Source organism: Staurois parvus, unplaced genomic scaffold, assembly GCF_062004578.1.
Source record: "Staurois parvus isolate SC_StPar_1 unplaced genomic scaffold, SC_StPar_1.0 ptg000208l, whole genome shotgun sequence".
Lineage (NCBI taxonomy): Eukaryota > Metazoa > Chordata > Amphibia > Anura > Ranidae > Staurois > Staurois parvus.
Genome location: NW_028318004.1, coordinates 730,975 through 753,414, shown reverse-complemented (window position 1 = coordinate 753,414; position 22,440 = coordinate 730,975). Strand labels below are relative to the sequence as shown.

Genomic DNA, 22,440 nt, shown 5'->3' with positions numbered 1-22,440 from the left:
ACCCTTTCCAGCTTCATGCAAGTCAACAATTCTTGATCGTAGGTCTTCTGAGAGCTCTTTTCTGCGAGACATGGTTCACATCAGATAGTGCTTCTTGAAACCAGTAAACCCAAAACAGGTGTGTGTTTTTTTAAGGGCAGGACAGCTGTCAGCAACACATCCAATATCATCACACTGATTGGAGTCAAGGTTGGCTCACTCCTGGCTCCAATTAGCTCTGGGAGAAGTCATAAAGCTAGGGCCTCACATACTTTTTCCTCCCTGCACTGTGGATGTTTACATGTTATGTGCAATTAAACCATGGCAACATCTAATGTTTGTGTAGTATTATGTTCAGCAGACTGTGTTCTTCTATGGTTGTGACTTAGATGAGGTTTAGAGCACATTTTATGCCCAATTCATGCAAAACTCCACGTAATCCCAAGGGGTTCACATACTTTTTCTTGCAACTGTAATAAATACACATTTTTTTGCAGGTAAAAAAAATGTGCATCTATTATTTTTTTCTTGAGCCTGTAAAGCAAATCACCCACTGTAAGCAGAACACACGTGCAATATCAAGCTCTTTCAGAATGTCAGTACACTGTCAGTCTGTCTGTACCCAGGGCCGTGGATAAGGGGGTACCACTGTATCCTGTACGGTGCCAGGCCAGCAGGGGGACCCAGGCAGCTGGGTTAATGGGATGTGGGCTGGGGGGAGGAAGGGCTGCTCCTCTTCTCCCTCCCACTGGCTTTCAGTTGCTGCAGAGAAAGCCATACAGGGGATTGGTTCCACTAATTGCTCCCCGCCTCACCCATCACCCTCCCTGTGTACCATATGTTTCCCCCTACTGCCCAGACCCCCCTGTGTGCCCCCAACCCCCAGTGCTGCCAGCTTCCCTCTTCTCCTTCCCTCCGGCAGCTGTAAAGCATGCAATAGGAACCTTCAGGATGGAGTGGGGAGTGGTGGAAGGGTCCAGTATAATGTCACCGTTACCAGCCCCTTCCTTTCCTAGATGAACATAATGAGTGATTTGTACCAATCGCTCACTGTGTTCATTTAATAACTGAAGCATAGTAAACTGTGTTTTGTTTTGGGGGGGGCCTTGTCAGGTTGGCTGTATGTATGGGGTCCGGACAGGTTGGCTGTATGGGGCCCGGACAGGTTGGCTGTATGGGGCCCGTGGTTTCTAACAGCAGCCCTGCCCATACCTCCAGTACGGTCAGGCAGTTACTGAAGTCCAGGAAGCTCAATGGATTACAAGCCATCGTCCTTAATGGCTGATGGTAGTTGTATTTCATTCACAGAACCCTGTGAACGAATAGCATGGCCGTGTGGGCGGAGCTCCGCACGACCATGCTGTTTTCAAATTGTGACAGCAAGTGCAGGGAGAAGATCCCCGGCCTGCTGTCACAAGGAGGCTGCAGATCAGGGGGAGAGGAGGAATATGCTCAACATGTTACACCCTAAATATGGTTGTAACATGTTGAGAGGTGAACTTATCCTTTTAACAAATGTTTACAAAATATTGTCTGACTTCCCCAGATAGCTGCAACTTATGCAGGATTAGCAGTGAAGCCTTGTGACATCTGGGTGCCTGTAGGCTAGGTGACCACTATAGTGTGTAGGGCTGTTATGCCCAGTAAGGTTGGTCACCAGCACTCCCCTTGTGGTTATTGCACCATATGCTGGCCATACATGGGTCAAAATTTGACCGATTTTTCATCTGAAAATCAAAAACGTTGTTCGCTCTGTAATCCCATGGTGCCATCGATGATTTAGAAAATCGGCCGACCAAGTCATAAAGTTCACCCCATATAACAGGCTAAACTTCTGTTCCTTCCAGGTCATGGCTCATGCGCATATTCTTTTTGGAAAAACAATTGTACGATTTGACCATCATGGAGTCAAAAATCGGTTGTTTTTCACAAATTTCCCAACGTGCCCGATCACCGAAAAGGGGAGGAACCATGAAAATCAGCCAGTGTCATGTATGGCCTGCATAAGTCCATCATGATCTAGCCTTTTCCTCCCCAGGCTTAATGTCACTGGCCTACCCCTCCCATTCATTGGGTTTTTTCAATTATGGAGGTTCTGCATCAGGTGTGGGTGTTGCCACTACACCCAGCAGCCCTTCCCACCTTCCGTGAAATGCCTACCTTTCATAGAAAAGCACAGAGACCCAGTGATATTGCTGGGTCTAAAATAAGGTATGTAATGAAAACAGGTTTTATTTTAAAGAATTGTTTGCTTGTTGATATGGTAGAAAGGAGGTACCAGAGAAAGCAAAATATAACTTTCAGCTTTTAAGCGTCCTAATATAAGCAGATGAAATCGTTCGTCCTTTGCCTGTTTGTGATCCTTTTTTTTTTTTTTCTCTCCTCTATAGGAAATCCAGCTGGAACATGCCAGGCAAGCCTTCGTACAGCGTGATAATGACCACACAGGAACAATCAACGCAATGGACTTTAGAGATATTATGGTCACTATCCGTCCACACGTCCTGACCCTGTTTGTGGAGCAGTGCTTAGTTGCAGTAAGTCTGGTAGTAACACTTAAAGATCCAGAAACACGTTTTTGGAGTTTTGTGATGAAATCGCCAAAACATATAAGGTGCTCAAAAAGCATGTAATACTTCCACTGTGCTGCACAACCGCTGTCTTACTATCAAAGGAAACCTATTGTGTACCGGGCTTTCTTTTTCAATTTTTTAAACTGAAGGGAAGAACAATTATTTCCACACAATTAGGACCGTCATGTAGGGAACAGTTTTCTGCATAGGAATATATTCTGCTGTTGTGTTAACTTGGCTCTCTGATGTTCCAGGGAGGCTGCTCTCTTTCATTTTGACACTTTGCAGATTTCTATGCCGCTCTTTTGGAGGCAGTAGAACTTATTTTATTATGAAAAAAGTATGCAGTTTATTTCCTTTTTAGGACAAAAGTTAATATACTGCCCTTACCCTGGCTTCTGCCTGCAACGCCTAGGCAAGGCTGATGTGACCATCATTATTATTATTTTTGTTACAGGTACTTATATAGGGCTGTCAATTTACATAGCGTTTTACATGTATATATATATTTTGTACATTCATATCGGCATTGTGACAATTCTCAGGGAATACTGAGTAGCCCAGAGTTCATGGGAAATACAGTTCTGCATGGTGTTAGGGCATCATCTCTTTTGATTTGGGTACTCTTCATGTCCTTTTAATCTCTTTGTAATGATGGTGACTTTGCCCCTTGCAGTTTGGAAGCAAAGAGAAAGGTAAGTATATTAGCAACTGCCCATTACATTTTCTTTTTCTATTTCAGTTTAGTGCAGTGGACTTTGCTTTAGGCTAGATTTACATTATTGCGGCTTTGCGGACCATGTTTGCGCATGCAATGCAGTCCATTCATTTGAATGGGCTGCTGTGCCTGCATTTCACACAGCAAAAAGATTCCTGTAGCATTTTGAAATCCCAGTGGCTGGGAAATCACATGGTGCGATTTCTCTGCAGGTCCCGCACTTGCAAACTCACTGAGTTTTTAGATGCATAGGGGTGTGTTTTAAAAATGAATGGTAGCCCCGTGTGTTTTGGCTGCGGATGGTTGCTGGTGCAGGAACAGCTGTAATTCCCGCAAGCACCTGCATTAGTGTGGACCTAGCCTTAAAGCGGAGTTCCACTCGCGCTGTCAAAAAGTAAAAGCAGCTACAAAAACTGTAGCTGTTGACTTTTAAAAAACAGCCACTTACCTGTCCCACGGTGTGTCCCCTGCAGCCCGTTTCACCGGCCGTCCTGTATTCCAGGAGGCCGACATCTTCAGTGTGGGCACTCGGCTGTGAGAGGTTGCAGCCTCACAGCCGGGTACCCGCTGCGCATGCGCAAGTAGCGCTGCGCTTCATGAATGGTCCTGTAGTCTTCTGGGACCTGTCGTGTCCCAAAAGAGTACAGGGTTGAAGGACAGCTTCCACTTCCGATCGCCTAGGCAATCGGGCCAGAAATGGGAGCGGGTACCTGTCAAATTCGGGGTACCTGCTACCCCCCGCCCCCCACAGGTGCCAATCCTTAATGGGGATCGGGGGAGCAGTCCTTAAAGCGGAACTTCCCCTTTTGTGTAGAGCTCCGCTTTAAAGTGCTAAGTCCTTCTAAAGTGTCACATTAAAATAGTCTGAGGGCCCATTCACACTAGAATGCAGTGCGGGAAACTTACGTTCCTGTGCAGGTTCCCAAACCACATTCCAATCGCACTGCCCTTGTATTCTGCAGTGGATGTCAGTGCAAAGTTAACACCCCAAACACAGGTCACAAACGCAAGATGGTAAAGAAGCATGCAGTCCCGTTTCAGTGCATTTCAAAATGTAGTGCATGCACTACGTTTGGTGTGGTGCGATTTCAGTCCAATCAAAATGAATGGACTAAAATCGCACTTCACAGAACTGCATGGAAGTTGCACAGGAACCGCACAGTGTCACATGCAGTTACTAGGGTGAATGGGCCCATAAAGTCAAATAAGACCTACGCTTTCCTGCTCAACCCAACAGTAGCAGAAGCTATGGCAAACGTAACATTTGTGCAGAAACTGCTCCAGGACCCACAGAGTTTTTGGTCACATAACTGAATGCTTACCTATTTGTGTGAACATAGGAGAGACTTGGCTGGCAGCTTTTATTTGAACACTGATCCTCCTTTTTTTGGGGCTCGGTCACTTCAGCCCCATTGAACAGAGTTGCTCAGTGCCATCCCAGCATGTAGACAAGACGACTTGCCTTATGCCCTTCACACCAACCCTCGGCAATGGTGTGGGCCGAGAAAAAGTAGAATATGTTGCATTTTTTTCAGAACACATTGCAATGTGCTGCTGTGCATAGAGTTAAATAAGCAGTCAAGTTCAATACATTTTAAAAGAAAAAAAAGCAAGTGCTGTGATACATTGTACAACAAATTGCAGCGCATGTGCACAATGTATACCAGTGGGGATGCTTTATGTGCACCTTAATCTGCGCCCGCTGGTTTGAATGGGCCAAGTAGGATCACATGATCAAATGTCCTAGTATTTGGTGAGTTTCAGATTCTTCTGTTACCTTTCATGAATGCAATAGCTGTAGGGTCAGGCCCTTTTGTCTATGCTGTAAGAAGACCTGTCCCTGCACTCATGCAACAGAAACTGCCATTTTATGGACTGACGCAGTAGTCACATGATATTTTGTGTTGGTCAACACTTGGAGAAAATGGTTTACTCTGTATGCATAAACTCCTCCAGCATGTCACAAAGATTTTTCAGCTGTGTAACAGTGCTGTGTGCGCTGTATAAACTGTATGTGGCCTTCGATACACTCGGTATACAGTGCTGTGTTTTGGTAAGGGAAGAGATGTTCCCATCTTACTTCTGGAACAAAATTGATTCAGGCTGAATACTGCTAAGCCATTTACAGGGTGGTTTGTGCAAAATGTCCTCTTATTGGCTGAGGTGGGTGGACGAGGTCACAATCTCCATCTCAGCCAATCAGAGGAAGCATGTGTAGAAACTTTTTATGACTAATGATGCAGTGGATAAAGGGATCCTTCTACTTCTACATGTTTCTCGATATCTCAGAGGAAGCAGAATATGTCTGAGAAATGCATAAAGGAATAAGGATCACTGTCCACTGCATCATGTGTCTTAAGAAGTATGAAAAAGTTGGACGTGATATACTGATTCAGTGAGATTGACATATTAAACCTGTGTGATGGAGGTATTTCAATGACTGTATTTTTAGATTTAAAATATTTATAAAACTGCATTTTTTACATAATTATAAGTTGTAATTCTTGGGTACCTCAGGTGTCTGTCTGTTTTTGTGCCTTTATACAGTGGTCAGCATAATTGAGTACACCCCAACAGATTTGTCAGAAAACCTTTACTTTTCTTTCAGAATCAACATTTTCCATGGGACACCATACTACAAAATGCTCCCACAAATGTGGGCCATTGATTGCAAACATGATTTGTTAATTTGCACACACAGTATTTTTCCTAGCAAAATTAATTCAAGACAATTTTGCAAAACTGAATACACCCCAATGAAAGTTTTAGGAGTAAAGCTAAATTTTAGACAAAATCCTAATTAACAAGAATTCAACTACAGGTGAGTCTATTAAACAGGTGTCCAGCAGACAGTTGATTATAAAAGGGTGTTAACAAAGAAAATCCCTTCCCATTTAATGCTGTTAGCAACGGCACCACATGGAAGAGAAATGTCACAAGGCCTGAGAAAGAAAATCATTTCTTTACACAAAGGTGAAGGCTACAAGATAATCAGCAAAGCTTTACTTATCAGTCAGAATACTGTAGCAAAAGTGATACAAAAATTTAACAAGGATGAAACTGCAACCATCTCACAGAGACGTCCAAGCCATCCACAGAAGTTACCACCTCGACCGGAGCGTCTTCTGATTAGAGGGGTTGAAGTAAATCGCCATGCAAGTTCACTGCAGTTGGCTAAAGACATAGAAAGCCAAACTGGGGTGATTGTTTCACGTGACACAATATAGGGTACACTGCAGAGGAATGGCATGCGTGTGTGGTCCACAAAGGAAGCCTCTCCTAAAGCTCATGCACTTAAAAAGCCCACCTAGAATTTGCCAGGGCCCATGCTGAAAAGAAGACTACTGGGACTCTGGAGTGATGAGACCAAAATAAATGTTTTTTGGAACTGATGGTTTCAAAAGTTTATGGTGTCACAAAGGTGAGGAGTACAAAGAAAAATGAATGGTGCCTACAGTGAAACATGGTGGTGGTGGCAGTGTCCTTCTGTGGGCTGCATGAGCGCTGGTGGTGTCGGGGAGCTGTATTTCATTGATGGTGTCTTGAATTCACAGATGTTCTGCTCTATATTGAAAGAGAATATGCTACCATCACTCTGTGCCCTTGGTCGTTGTGCACTTTTCCAACATTACAATGATCCAAAACAAGCATCTAAGGCCAATGTTACATTTCTGAAGAAAAGGGTGAAAGTGATTCAGTGGCCAAGTATGTCTCCTGATCTGAACCCAATCGAACACCTATGGGGAGTTCTCAAGAAACAAGTAGAGCATCACTCTCCATCCAGCATCCAGGCTCTAAAAGAGGTCATTCTTGAAGAATGGAAAAAGATCGATGTTGCAATATGTCTCCAACTTGTTCATTCCATGCCTAGAAGACTTGGAGCTGTCCTTACAAATCATGGAGGTCATACAAAATACTAGATGGAGTAGTTTTTGTTGTGGGATGGATTCCTTTTTTACATCAACGAATTTGAATAAAACTGAATATTTTGTAATCCAAGTTATATTATTAACCTTACTTTCATGTAATGAGCTAAACAAATGTTCTATAAAATTCAGTTTAGTCAACATTTTGGAAATTGTTCTTGTGTTCACTGAGATATTGATTAAAATCTTACTTTTGAAAAGGGGTGTACTCATTTTGCTGAGCACTGTATGTCTCTTCAGTGTATGTATAATCAAACCTTCTTTCTGTAGTTTTGGATAGAGGAGAAAGTGTTAGAGACCCCAGGTTATTTTTTTGCTGTCTGTATCTCGGTGAGATTTTCCTTTACTTCCTTGAAGATGTAACAAGAAGCTAAAGCTCAACTGCAGGTGGAAAAAAATGATCCCTTGCAGTGGGACAGTGTCTGCACTGCAAGGCCCAAAGCAGAACTAAAGGCTCCATACTTGCCTTTCCAACTGTCATGTGCTGGTCTTTCAGCCTCTCCATTGGCCGGCGGGGGATGAAGTCTCTCCTGTGTACTCGCATCTCAGTTTACAGCACCAGGGGAGGTGGCAAGCAGGCAGGTAGGGGAATTTTATAGCCATTAGTGTATTTATTTCACATGCTGCCCTAAGCAACACTAAAATCGGGTTTCCCCCCACCAGCCCATCACTGCATTCCCCCCTCCTCTCCCCCCTGCTGCTGCCACCACCACAGCCCATCGCCGCAACCCCCCAACAATGACAGAAGCGGCGTGCAGCATCCTCCGGTTCTCAAGGTGGAGCTGACCAGGTCCCCATCCCTGCTAATTTTGTACCTTTTGGGGTGTGGGAGGGGTGCCACCCCTCTGAAAATGACCCCCTAGGCAAACACCTTGTTTGCCTCGCGGTATATATATGCTGCTATTTATTGCAGAAGACACAGTGCATGTCTCTTCTGCAATTAAAGCTTTTCTGCTTGCAGTTTTTTACAGTGGGACTTCAGTTCCAATTTAAGTGTTCATTTTTTCCAGGGGAAAGGAGGAACCCATATGCTTACCTGATCCCCTGCCCCCTTGGCAAACGGCGCCCCTCCATGATCTGGCAATGGACTGTTCCTGGCAGCCTCATTTTTTTTTTTTAAATTTAGATTTTTATTTATTTTCCATATATAATACTTATTTCATCATTATTCTCATACAAAAAACCATTTCCATATCATTAATAACATTTCTTACTATCTTTATTCCCATTTACCTCCCCCCCTATCTAATTTCCCCTCCTCCCTAAATAAAAACCTCCCTCCCCCCCATGTAAACCCACCCACTCTGCATTGTTCTATTACCTCCTTTTTCCGACTAGAATATAGGATATATAAATCCTTCCATCTTTCTCACATTGCTACTTCATATATTTCACCATAAATTCTTCCCATTTTCTCCACCTCTTAGAGAACAACTCCATCCTGTCTTCCTGCATATAACACAATCTCTCCATCCTACATATTTGATTCGTTCTTTCCACCCAGTCCTCTATCTTCGGCACCCTTCGCCGCATTCAGGTAGCACCATATACCCGAGTCCTTATATTTATTTACTGATAACTCTGTACTATGTAGTAGACATACTTCTGGGTCCAGTCCTATCTTTATCCCAGAGATATTCTCAATTAGTTGGACAATTATCTCCCAAAAACCTTGGATCTTCGGGCACTCCCACCATATATGATATAACGTGCCTATTTTTCCACAACCCCTCCAGCACTCTTGTGAATTTTCCCCACATATCTTATACTCAACCTTCGGTGTAATGTGCCATCTCGTTAAACACTTATAATTTACCTCCACCTCTCTCATACTTTTATTCTCGTGTATTAATCTATATATTTTCCTTTGTTTATCTTCATCTATCTCTATTCCCAAGTCTCTTTCCCATTTTTCTATATACATTGGCTTTGTGCAAGTGTCTAACTCAGTGAGGGTCTTATAAATTTTTGCCGTACCCCGCCTCCCGTCACCTCGTGTTTCTAACAACCTCTCAAACAGATTCCAATCCTTTCTCGATCTCAATGGTTTTGGAAGGTTTCTGACAAAGTATTTTAATTGGTGATATCTCCACTCATCTATTTTAATGAAGAGTTCCCTTTTATCTTTTTTCAACTCCTTAAGTGTTCTCAATTCCTGTCCTTCCATAACGTCTCTCAATTGGATATCTTCTTTTTTAAACCATTTTCCTGTGCTCTCCTTACCTGGAGGAAAATAATCCGTGTTCCTCAGTGGTATTAATTGTGAATTAAAATCCCATTTCATAAGTTTATCCTGGCATCCTCATGTCCATAGCAGGGCTATGAATGCTGCTCTGGACTTGATGACATTAGAAATCGGGACTGCTGGAATGCAAGAACTGCAGGGACCAATCATGTGCAGGGAGGATCAGGGAAGTACATTATCTTTTATCTTTCCCCTAGACAAAAACAAGCAATTATCTTTATTTGTCCGGCTTTCAGCTTTAAAGGAAACAGAACATCTGTGTCCCCCAGAAGATTTTTCACTCAGCTCTTGCTGTCAGAACTTCTCTAAAATGTTGGAATTTTAACCCATTTTCAGTCTCATTGACAAATGATTACCAGGACAATTAGAGGATGAATATCCCCATTGGGGACACAAGCAGCAATTAAAACTCACCAGGGTGTCTAATTCTTCCCCACTCTATCCAAAACGTAAAATAATATATATACATAGATTTGCCATTCTTTGCATGTAAAGAGCTTTTATAGAGTAGTCAGGTGGACAGTCAGATTGTGAGGAAGTGATGATTTTATTGAAGGGGTTGGTGACCTAAACTGTTATCAAATTTCAGTTGTGGTTTTGCCCAAGAAATGTCGGTGTGCACATCATCTAAGCAGTGTCCATCCAAAACGGAAATATTTGTTTTGGGAAGAGTTGCTCTTTAACTGCAGACTTGATCCATCAAGCAGTGTGAACAGCGACTGTGAATGTTCAGTTTACCCAGAAAGATCTATTTATTTCTAGCCCAGTTCAGCATAGGATTTTTAATATATTTAGTTCCATTTTTCCCCCCAGGCTTTATTCTTCCAGCATTACAGTGAGATGTTTCTACATTCATTAAATGAAATAAATAGACTTGTAAAACATGAGTGACCCCGGCAATATTTAATGTATAGCCTTGTAAATCACTGATGCCTGGGCCGCTGTAATCCACCACATGTGTTTGTTTAGGTTTCTGCTTTTGGTTTGCCTCAGATGCTCATAGGGGAGAGCTTTTATGGACTTTATTAGCAGGCAAAGAGTCTTTTTCTTTGACAGTTTGAATTCTCTTCCCCATAAATCTTTGTGGACTCTGCAGTCTTTTTTTTTTTTTTTTTTTTTTCTTCCCTCGTTCAAATCTCTTTATTTAGAAAAAAAAAAGGCTTTCTAACCTGTTTTCTTTGCCAATCCTTTTCATTTAAGGCTGCTGGAGGTACCATATCTCACCAGGTCAGTTTCTCCTACTTCAATGCATTTAATTCCTTGCTGAACAACATGGAGCTTATTAGAAAGATCTACAGTACCTTGGCCGGAAACAAGAAAGATGTGGAGGTCACAAAAGGTTGGTTGCTTGAGCTGTAGGATGCCTAATGGTCTGACTTTTCAAGACTTTGCTGCTTTTTTTGATGGTACTGTTGGGCAAGTGTTTTTTTTTAATCACTGTATTATCATAAACGGTGACTCCACTTATGGGAAAAAAGCAAATAAAAAAAGATGATAAAAATACAATTGCAACACAGGTCATATTGTTGTAAAAATTAATGTTTCTTTTCCATCTGCAGCACTGTAATTTTCTGTAAAATGCAATATGGCAACCTGGAGGCGTTCTGCACACAGATGGTGTACAGAAGCCCCCCGGAAATATAATTTCCCGCTAGTGTGATTGGCTCACTGATTTTCCTGGAAAACTGTACTAAGATACAAATCCGATTTTGAGCATCGCTGCAACAACGTCATTTTTGGAGAGATACTCCCAAAGGGAAATCACATCTAAAGGGATGCAGACCCAAACACTTTCCTCATTAGAACCCTGCAAGTGCAGGAGCTGATTGATCATCATAAAATAACTCCTATACAGGTGCTTTGTGCACATGGATGCAGATAAACAGCTATTTCTTCAGAATAAAGAAAGGTAGAGATCTGCAACAAAAATTGTTAAAATCCCTGCAATGTACATAGATCACCTAGAGGGGGATGTTTTTTTTCTCAACAAAAGTGGAGTTACTCATTAACAGGAGGATGTAAAAGACACAAACTGACACAGCTCTGTATCCGGTAATACATTCTTAAAATATATATATTTTGAAATCGCACTGTAAATACCTGACTTTGACTTGGTATCAGCCTTTTGCAAGCTATGTACAGCACAGCCCAGATTAGGGAAGGAATTAGCAGCACAAGGAGCCAATCAGTTGTGCTGCATTGCTTATGTGCTAACAAGGTTTATGCTGATAGGAGGAGCTCGTCCATCTTCTGCCTCTCCTTTAAGAGGCCCTGTCACCAGACCAATCATTTCAACAAAAACCTTCCCATAACATTATAGATACAAACCTCAAACTGGGGAAGCGTGAAGCAACACAAGAAGCCAGTTGGTTGTGCTGCAGTGCTCATGTGCTAACAAGATACGTACTGATAGGGGGTTAGGGCAAAGTGAAAGAGAGATTGTCATCAGTCTGCTGCTTCTCTTTACACTGTCCAGTCAATATTTGTAAGATTTTGCTTACACTAGCGGTTGGGGGGGTAAAAACCATGTGGTTTTACTACCCCATACTGTCCCAGCTGCTTTGTGATGTGTACACATGGCACAACAAAAATTAGGGTGCCCCTTAACCATGTGCAGTGCACACATTTGTGCTGTGCTAGTGCAGGGTTGAAGGGATTAAATCCTGCAGTGAAGAGGCAATGCAATATCCCCTCACTGCCTGTCAGATTTTCTCTAAAAAGCAATCTGAGCATGAATTGCTCTTCAGAGATCAGTGGCAGTGTAAACAAGGCCTTTGTGTTAACCGCAGCAGGGAAAAGTCAGTCCTCCTTCCCTGCCAGGGCTGTGTATGTGTGGCAGAGCTGTGTAAATCTCAGCAGTGGATAGACAGCATTACAAATCCTTTGGCAGGTAAAACCTCTCCCACTCATGTATGTCATCTGTGTACTTAGCTGTTGTTTTTTTTTTTTTTCTTTCTTTTAAATGGGCTTACCCACCACTCCTTTGCCATTTAACTTGAAATGTGAAGTTCATGTCTTACCTCCTCCGTGTCACACATTTGCAGTATGTTTTTCTTGTCTGCTCTGTAGTACTTGAAACACCTTTCAAGTTTTCATATCTTTGTGCCAAGTCTGAGGCTTAAAATAAGAAAGAAAAAAATATTACAGCCAAGATTTGGGTGAAGAGCTTACGGACAGCGCTAACTGGGCCTTCGTCCAAATTGGCAACATGTTGACATGTCCTTGAAGGCGAGTTGAGTAGAGTACTGTACTTTCCCCTTGACAGTTCTGTGAGCTGGTCGACAAGCTGGGAACATGATGTTATCTCTTCCTCCATGACCACATCTACGGTTTCCTTTTTCACAGTTAAAACTCCTTCTGGGCTTTCCATTAAATAGTTGATGCTGAAGGATAAAATATCTCGTAGTCTGGACACAGGTATCTCCCCAGCCTTTGCTTAGAGAAGAAAAATTATAGCAGCGTTGTTCTATAATTGCATCTGTCACCAAAGAACAATAGTTTATTTTTTCTTGTAGCAGATAACCCATACTTTTTTTTTTTTTTTTTTTTTTTAACATATTTTTAAGTTTTTGTGCTGTGAAATCCCTGAAGTCTTGCATTTGCTGTACAGAAAGTTTGGCTTTTTACCCAAGTCAAGCTTTTGCACACCAAATTATTGCTCCTAATCATTTTTGAGGTCCACTGTATTGGATAGCAATGGTATTTAAATAGTTCAAACAATGTCATTATTCCTTTAAATTGTATGTCTGGCCAAAATAGAGAATGTTTTCAGTACATCTCTGCCATATGTGCACATTTTCCTGTACATTATCCCTTTAAGTCCAGAATAATACCTGCTGATCTTGCCAGAACTTTCTCTTTGCGCTGGCAGTGCAGTCTCTACTGCACTGAAATCCCAGTTATTGGCGCTGTCTGAAGTTTCCTCTACTGGGCTACAGAACACCTCCCTCGCTCCTCATCTCCTTAATATGAGGGAGGTCTTTTGTTGTCCTAGAGGGAAGAACTAAGACTGCTTTCATTTATTTATTATTTGTTACAGGTACTTGTATAGCTCTGTCACGTTACATATATATTGTACATTCACATCAGTCCCTAACCCTCAAGGAGCGTACAGTCTAAGGTCCCTAACTCACATTCATACATAAACATACTAGGGCCAATTTAGACAGGAGACAAACTACCAGCATGTCTTTCGAGTGTGGGAGGAAACCGGAGAACCTGGAGAAAACCCACAAAGGCACAGCGAGAACATGCAAACTCCAGGTAGGTGGTGCTGTGGTTGGGATTCGAACCAATGACCCTAGTACTGCCAGGCAGGAGTGCCAACCATTTAGCCACTGTGCTGCCCATACATCAGCACTTTTAAAACATGCCATACGTTTTAAATGCATTGTGTTAAAATTTAGGGATTTGCATCTGAAATTAATAGCTGGTTAAGTTAATTTACGCTAAAACCACATTTTAGCTGCATACATTTGCAAATATATGTGAAAGCCACACTACCTTATTCAAGGACCCTCTGTGCAGCCCCTAATCCTAGCGTAACAGCGCTCCCATCTTGGAGCATATATAGCAATGAATACATTGAGAGCAGGTATACCTGGATGTAGCCCATTCCTTCTAAAAGGTTCAAAGACACACCAAAAGTATGGCAAAAGTGACAACTCCAGTTAAACCTGTTCTTTCCTCTAGAAACAAACAAAAAATACAAATACTGCAGCTGCTGACTTTTATTACCTGTCCATGGATCCAGTGCCATCCTCACCCAGGCTGACTCTTTACTGATTTTAGGGTCCCCAGCGCTGGCAGGTTTAGTGTGGGATGTTGGCTGTGATTTCTTGCGACTTCATAGCCCATTTTCTACTGTGCATGCGTGAGCCATGCTGCGTTTTGTGAATGGTCCTGCAGCCTTCTGGGACCTGTGATGTGTCCCAGAAGGCTGTGGGAAAAGGTGGCGGGGGGGCCAACTTCCACTCGGATCACCTATGCGATCCGGACGGAAGTGGGAGCGGGTACCTCTCAAAAGCAGGTATCCGCTCCCCCAAAAATTAAAATAAATTGTTAAAAGGAGAAGGGAGTGGGCAGAAAAGCGGAACTTACACTTTTGGGTGACGTTTCCCTTTAATTTATTACTAGCTAGTAATTGATTGAAGCGGTTGCCACTTGTTTTGCTTGCTAGATGTAGATAAATTATCCCTTGCCACAGCCAGACCCTGTATGTTGTGACATTGCTTTTTCCAACAGCATTTGTTAAGGACATCCAGCCCAGTCCCCTCTTGTCACTTTGACAAGATTTTCAGTGTGCATCACGAAGAAGTGCTATGGAAAGCTGCTTTATTGGTGTGTATCCTTATGTCTGAACTGCAGGAAAGTCACGAAATAGGTGATTGAAATACATTTGTTGGAACGGTTTTACCTGACAGCAGTTTTCTCTTTGCTGTCTTTAAAGAATACCAGAAATGGATATTTAATACATAGTTACATTAGTCCCACTTGCATCAATATAACTATGCCTATACCATACCTGATCAATGCCCCTGGAAATTACACCGCTACTCCAGTGATCTCTACTTATTTCTGGATCCCATGTCGAGTGGCTGCCCTGCTGCATTCTGAACACAGGAGGTCGGCTGCTCGGCACCAAAGTCATCCAAAGAATGCTTTCCTGATTGGATGAGGTGGAGAGGCAGGGTGGTGACCTCACAATCTTCACCTCGTCCAATCAGAGAACAGTTTGCATTCATTCAGAAAATGCTTTATGGCTTTGGTGCCGGGCGGCCGACTTTCTGTCCAAGCTGGAAAACATTGTAACTGTATAAAATATCTGTACCTGGAATTCTTCTTTAAAATATTAAAGGTTAGTTTTTTTGTTTGTATTTTTAATAACAAACATGTCGTTCTTACCTGCTCTGTAGAATGGTTGTGCATAGAGCATTCCTGATCCTCTGCTTCTCAGGTCCCCTGCCAGCGCTCCTGGCTCCTCCCCCCTGACCAGTGCCACCAGTAGCAAACTGCTTGCTATGGAGGCAATTGTGCATGCTCACTCCCAAGCTCCACTCTGTGTCCATAAAACACACAGAGCCACAGCTTGACCCAGCCCCCCACTTTCTCCTTACTGGCTGTGATCTGTGATTGACAGCAGTGGGAACCAATGGCTCCCACTGACGTGTCTTGGCCAGTGAGGAGAAAGAGAGACCCAGGGGAGAGCTGAGGCTTCCGTGCACATCACTGGATCGAGAGGGGGCTCGGGTAACTATTGTGGGCTGTGAGGGGAGCAGCACACAGGTGTTTTTTTTTTTACCTTCCTGCACAGAAAGCAGGAAGGTAATAAAAAAAAACCTTTAGCATTTCCAACCACTATAAGCAACACCTAATGTCCTGCCACCCCGCCTGTTCATATTGAAGGAGCAGCAGCAGACTGGTGAGGTTATTTCTCAGCTCACTCTGCTCCTATCAGCATGTTCCTTCTCAGCACATGGGATATGCCCCTAATATTGGCACTTCCTTTCCCAGAGATACAGTACAAAGAATTGCAGGAGACTGATATCAGGTGACAGTGTGAGTTCATTTTACCGTGTCTGAGCACGTGGTAGGGATAGTTTGTTTTAATATTCTGGGTTAAAAGGTGGCATTTTGCAGCAAGCCAGTCATTAATCTACTGCTTTTTTTCCCTCTCCCATTTCTGATGCAGAGGAGTTTGTACTTGCTGCACAAAGGTTTGGACAGGTCACACCCATGGAAGTAGACATACTGTTCCAGCTCGCAGATTTATATGAGCCACGGGGGTAAGTAAAAGTTTACAACATTGTTCTGAGGGCTAAACTCAACCATGCCTTTAAACAGCACTTGAATTGGTTTTGGAGAAACTTGTATATTAAAATGTTAACTCTTTTGTTACCAGAGGTCATTGAAGCCTAGATGCCCAAGCCAAATTTTGCAGCATCCACTAACTTGAATGTAACTCTCCAATCAGCCATAACTTTATGACCATCTACCTAATATTGAGTTGGTCCCCCTTTTGCTGTCATAACAGCCCTGACCTGTCCAGGCATGGATGTCACTAGACCTCTGAAGGTATGCTGTGGTATCTGGCGTCGAGCAGTCGGTAGCAGAACCCTTAAATCCTGTACGTTGCAAGGAAGGGCCCCATGGAACAGACTTATTTTTCCAGCACATCCCAAAGATGCATTGATTGGATGCAGGGGCGGACTGACCATTTGGAAACTCGGGCACTGCCCGAGGGCCTGGGATCAGTAGGGGGCCCCATGAGATGCCCCTGGTATCTTTTTCATAGGCTTTTTTGCGTTTGGGCAAGGACACAGGGACCCCATGATCCCCTATTGCCCGGGGGCCCCATGAGTTGTCAGTCCGCCCCTGATTGGATGGAGATCTGGAGAATTTGGAGGTCAAGTCAACACTTCAAACTCGTGTTCCTCAAACCATTCTTGCACCATGTTTACAGTGAGAGTGAGGAAAGGTGCATTATCCTGCTGAAATAGGTCACTACCATCAGGGAATTCCATTTCCGTGAAGGGGTGTACTTGGTCAGTAGCATTGTTTAGGTAGGTGGTACGGTGTCAAAGTAACATGCACATGAATGGCAGTCCCAGTGTTTCCCAGCAGAACTTTGCCCAAAGCATCACACTGCTTCTGGTTGTTTGCCGTCTTTCTATGTACACACGGCCATTCACATGATGTAAATGAAAACGTGATTCATCAGAGCAAGCCATCTTTTTCTATTGCTCTGTAGTCCAGTTCTGATGCTCACATATTGTAGGCGGTTTTTTTTTTGCTGTGGAGACATGGTCACACTGACTGGTTTTCAGCTATTCAACACATACACCGCAAACTGCAATGCCCATTTTTCTGCTTTTATTCACTTAACCTGCCAGTGTGTGTGTGCTGAGACTCTTGTGCACATTTCTGGATTGAATTGGGACTCAGATAAGTATTAGGGGGCACTGGGGTAGGGGCTGCACACAGAAGGTGTTTTTTTTTTTTTTAAACCTTCATGCATAGAATTGACCAGCGCTGTCAATTACAGTCAAGTGTGACAGCCAACAGTTGCTTAGAGGCTAAGGGACAACATAGAATAATGTACCCTCAGCATGGGCGTCGTGCTCGTGAACCTCTATATGCAGATTGGTGGTAGGAAGGAGGTTAAACATTAACTTTTTTTTTTTTTTTTCTTTTTTTTTTTTAAACCAATATAATTTTATTTTTTTTTATTTGTTTTTACTAATTCATGTAATAATATACAGTGTGACACCTGTATCACAGAGAGGGCACAGCAGAAATGATTTGTTCGCAGATTCTCTTATTTTCTTGTTGGATCTCACGGTTTTTCAACAGGCAGTTAAGAACAGAAAAGAAAAAAACACAAGAAAAGGAATCTAGAGCTCCATTTACTGGCCAGAAATGAAAATACAAAATATCCAAAAGCAATATTGCTTGTATACCTGACAAAAATACATTGTATATCTTAGCTCTAGAACAGCAATGGGTAAACTACGGCCCGCGGGCCGTATACGGCCCGGCGGACCTTTTAATCCGGCCCGCGGAGCTAGGCTCCTCTCACAGTCCGCCCTGAAGACCGGTGTAGCATGAAAATCTGTCTCCTATGAGGATCTGTCCCCCTCGACGTATCTGCGCATGTGTCGGAGATCGCCGATCGGCTGCTAATGCCTGAAACTGGCACATGTGCAGATACGTCGAGGGGGACAGATCCTCATAGGAGACAGATTTTCATGCTACACCGGAACGGCGCGGGACACGGCGAGAGGAACGCGCGGAGCAAAGGTAAGTGAATTGACACAGGGGGGACTTGGGGACTTAATATGGGGAATGAATTACTATGGGGGATGAATTACTATATGGGGGATGAATTACTATATGGGGGATGAATTACTATGGGGGATGAATTACTATGGGGGATGAATTACTATATGGGGGATGAATTACTATATGGGGGATGAATTACTATATGGGGGATGAATTACTATATGGGGGATGAATTACTATGGGGGTTGAATTACTATGGGGGATGAATTACTAGATGGGGGATGAATTACTATGGGGGATGAATTACTATATGGGGGATGAATTACTATATGGGGGATGAATTACTATGGGGGATGAATTACTATATGGCGGATGAATTACTATATGGGGGGTGAATTACTATGGGGGGATGAATTACTATATGGGGGATTAATTACTATGCTTACTATGGGGGAATATTACTATACTTACTATGGATGACACATACACATCATTCATCTACTCTTGGTCCGGCCCCCGGGTCCAATATGTGAACCCATTGCGGCCCTCAAGTCAAAAAGTTTGCCCACCCCTGTTCTAGAATATAATAAAGAAAATCTGAAAACCACTAGGTGTCCACTTTAAAACTGGGCACGTATGCCACATAAACCTGCACTTTGTTTCATTAATAAAATGCAGAGCTCATTGTAGACTTGCAGCACCCCTGTGAGTGTCCTCTGCATAACACTGCATATTGGGAGCCTTGTCACATGTCTGACCGTGTCCTCCTCCTTGGACTTTTTTTTTTTTTTTTTTCCATTCAATACAATAAAAAAAAATCCTGACACAAACCACATAAAACTCGTGGGCTTTTTTTTAATAAATGTGCTTTTTTTTTTTTATATCACTTAGCTGCAATAAGCCCATCATGTGTTGTGCTTTTTGTTTTTTTGGGCGGTTTATTTTTTGTACGTAAGAAAGTATTTCTACTACAGATGGATATAACGAACATATAACATAAATAACTGTGTTTGGTTCTTTTCAGACGCATGACCATGGCAGATATTGAAAGAATTGCTCCTCTGGAAGAAGGAGCATTGCCCTACAATTTGGCAGAAGCCCAGAGACAGGTACATCTATATTTTTGCCAGCAAAGCGTAGTATCTCTTCTGCAGGTGGTATATATAGCCTTTGCCTGCACAGTGGGGGAAGCCATGTTGCACTTTTCAAGCAAAATTTGAGAGCTCGTCTTTTTTTTTTTTTTTTCCCAAGACACCGGGAGACCATGTCGTTACCAAGGCTTGACATTTCTCATGCCGCTGTGTTTCCTGTAATTTTAGAGGTCATATCATCTTCGATGTCTTTCCACGCTGATGACCCTTGTGTGTAAAATTATACTTGCCTTTACGGCACCGCTGCTCATGTCCAGCACTGAGCTGTCCTTTAGCCAAAGCTGACAGAAAAAAGCAGAAAAATGAGAAGGCATATAAAAGATTAACTGCAGTGAACGCAATAAAGGAGCTGACATTGCTTACCTCCTTCTAAAATTATTAGTTGCCTGGCTGGTATGCTGAATCTCTGGCTACAGTGTTTTGAATAAATAAACTGAAACAAGCATGTGACCAGCGAAGTTATAATCCCTGGAAAGGTGTACTTCTGGGTCGGTGGAGCAAGATGGCAATTCAAAAGGAAATCCAGAGGGGCAGCGCCCATATTTGTCTCAATTCAGGTTTCCTGTGACATAACCTTTGCAGTGAACAAACTTTACATCATTGCATACAATTGCATACACACTACAACAAACCCAAGGTGAAACACTGGGTGGATGGTTAAAGGATAAGTTCACCTTTCATAGCATGTTACACCCTGAATATGGGTGTAACATGTTACGGAAGGTCTGGCCCCCGCTCCACCCTGATCCCCCACTGTGACAGCTACCGGGGGGGGGGGGGGGGGGGATCTTCTACCCCCCGCTAGCTGTCTGAATTTCTTTTAAGAACATGGCTGTGTGGGGCTCCACCTGCCCGGCTGGGTCACTTATTCACAGTATTCTGTGAATGGAAAACTACAACCCTTTGCAGCTGTCGTCTTGTAGTTTATTTCAGGTACTTGTATAGTGCCGTCAATTTTACACAGCGCTTTACATATATATATTGTACATTCACATCAGTCCCTAACCCTCAAGGGGCATACAATCTAAGGTCCCTAACTCACATTCATATACAAGGGCCAATTTTAGACAGGATCCAATAAACCTACCAGCATGTCTTTGGAGTGTTTGAGGAAACCGGAGTACCCGGAGGAAACCCACGCAGGCACAGGGAGAACATGCAAACTCCAGGCAGGAGGTGCCGTGGCTGGGATTCGAACCAACAACCCTAGTACTGCCAGGCGGAAGTGCTAACCATTTAGCCACTGTGCTGTTGAGCGCTGTGGTAGTTCATGAATTCCTCCTGTCTGTGTGTATCTGCTTGCTTGTACAAGGTACGAGCAGGGAGATACACTGACAGTTCTGCAGGAGTCGTGCATGGCACCAGTGATCTGCTGATTGCTGGTACAATGTTTTCCAGGCTCCTAAAACAAAAAATAGTAAATACACATTTTTTTTTTCCTGCAAAAAAAGTTATTTTTAGTTATAAGGTGACCTTATCCTTTTAAATACACAGTTTAAAGATGATTATATATACTATATGACCAAATATTTATATAAACCTGCCCATAACACTTGAATCTGGTGGACATCCCATTCCAAAACAATTGGCATTAAAGTGAGTTGTCTCCTCCCCTTCACTTTCCCCTTCTGCGGCTATAGCAATCCCAAATGTCTTTCCATAAAAATTTAGCATTGTATCTATGGGAATTTGTGTCTCTTCAGTCAAAAAAGCATTTCTTGGGTCAGGTACTGATGATGAAGACATAGTTCAATCAGCATTCCAGTTCATTCCAAAGGTATTCAATAGGATTAAGGTCAGGGCTTTGTGCAGAACATTTAAGTTCCACACAAAACCCATGTGAATCTGAACAGATATGCTTTTTAATTAAAAAAAAAAAAAAAAAACCCTCAGTGACCTCTGTAATTGCAGGTACTGGTGAAGTAACTCATTCTCAAACTGAAACGTAGACAACACTTTCAAATTTTGTTCACACCTGCCAGCCTTCTAATTTTGGATGTACACACTGAGCAGATGAACAGGAAGAGAGCAGAGTGCCCAGACCTAAAAATAACTTCACTGCTGCTTTCTGAACTTTGGGGATGAATTGCTCTGTAGTACGTGTAGTTACAGAGATCAGTGAGGGCTTGTTTTAAAGTGTAGTTAATGCTTGTCTATAGCTACTTCAAATTGAAAAACAAAATGGTAGCGCTACTTGTATCATTCACAATCCTAGCAGATTCCTGCACAAAGCATATATGTATATTGTGGTTTGCATTTGTAAGCTCAAATTCCACTGCTTTGTGGCTCTACAGATTTTCCTTCTATTCAGTGGTTCCGGGTGTGTCAAATATTGGCTACCCTTGTTTTCAAGCTTTGGCTTCTTCTGCCAGCTTATACTTCTTGTATTGCATACAGGCTGGCACAAGGAAATACAGAGGGAGGCAGGAGGAGCTGGTATTTACACACCTAGAAGTGTTGAATACCTGCAGCAGCCAAGGAGCCGCAAAGTGGCAGAGTGATAAGGCAAGGGCTGCTGGAAAGGGGCATATAGACGCTCTTCTTTTACAGGCTAGGGTTAGTTTGGATGTGGCCCTGTTACGATACGGTCACTTTAAGGAGACCTGTGCTGAAAAGAAATGCATGCCTATTCTCCACTGAAAATGCTACCTGCCTGGTTATGACACTGTTCTAATGTCATTAGCACTTACTGAATTTATAGCCCAGAATAAACATTCAAGTACGGGGTTCTGATTTCATTCGGCCATCAACTACATGGGTCAGTGCCTTTGAAAATGTTGAAGCGAGGGGACTACTGGACAATTAGCATTTTCAGGAGGAAGTCCGTAATGGCAGCGCACCCCAGTATTTCTCTCAGCGCAGGTTTCCTTTAAGGTCTGTTGTGATGTCCTTGTTGCTATTCTGAGCTTCATTTGATCTTTCTGGCTGCTTTTAACCCCGCGTCTGCCAGGAGGGAAAAGGTTCACAGTGTGCCTCACGTATGTTTCATTCATGTCATTAGACGGCTCTGTAGCAGCTAGCTCTTGTGTTTAAGGCTCTTTACTCTGTAGGAAACGAGTCCTCGCTG

The 22,440-nt window shown here is 42.9% G+C and overlaps 1 protein-coding gene across 1 annotated transcript in view; it reads left to right on the top strand.

The window, feature by feature from the left end:
* The window catches only part of SLC25A13 (solute carrier family 25 member 13), a 247,445-nt gene that overhangs the window by 106,174 nt on the left and 118,831 nt on the right, over positions 1 to 22,440 (top strand). The window contains exons 6-9 of the mRNA XM_089678657.1: positions 2,370 to 2,516; positions 10,642 to 10,780; positions 16,133 to 16,226; positions 19,247 to 19,331. Coding sequence (XP_089534783.1) covers positions 2,370 to 2,516; positions 10,642 to 10,780; positions 16,133 to 16,226; positions 19,247 to 19,331 — 465 coding nt within the window. The remainder of the gene's footprint in view (positions 1 to 2,369; positions 2,517 to 10,641; positions 10,781 to 16,132; positions 16,227 to 19,246; positions 19,332 to 22,440) is intronic.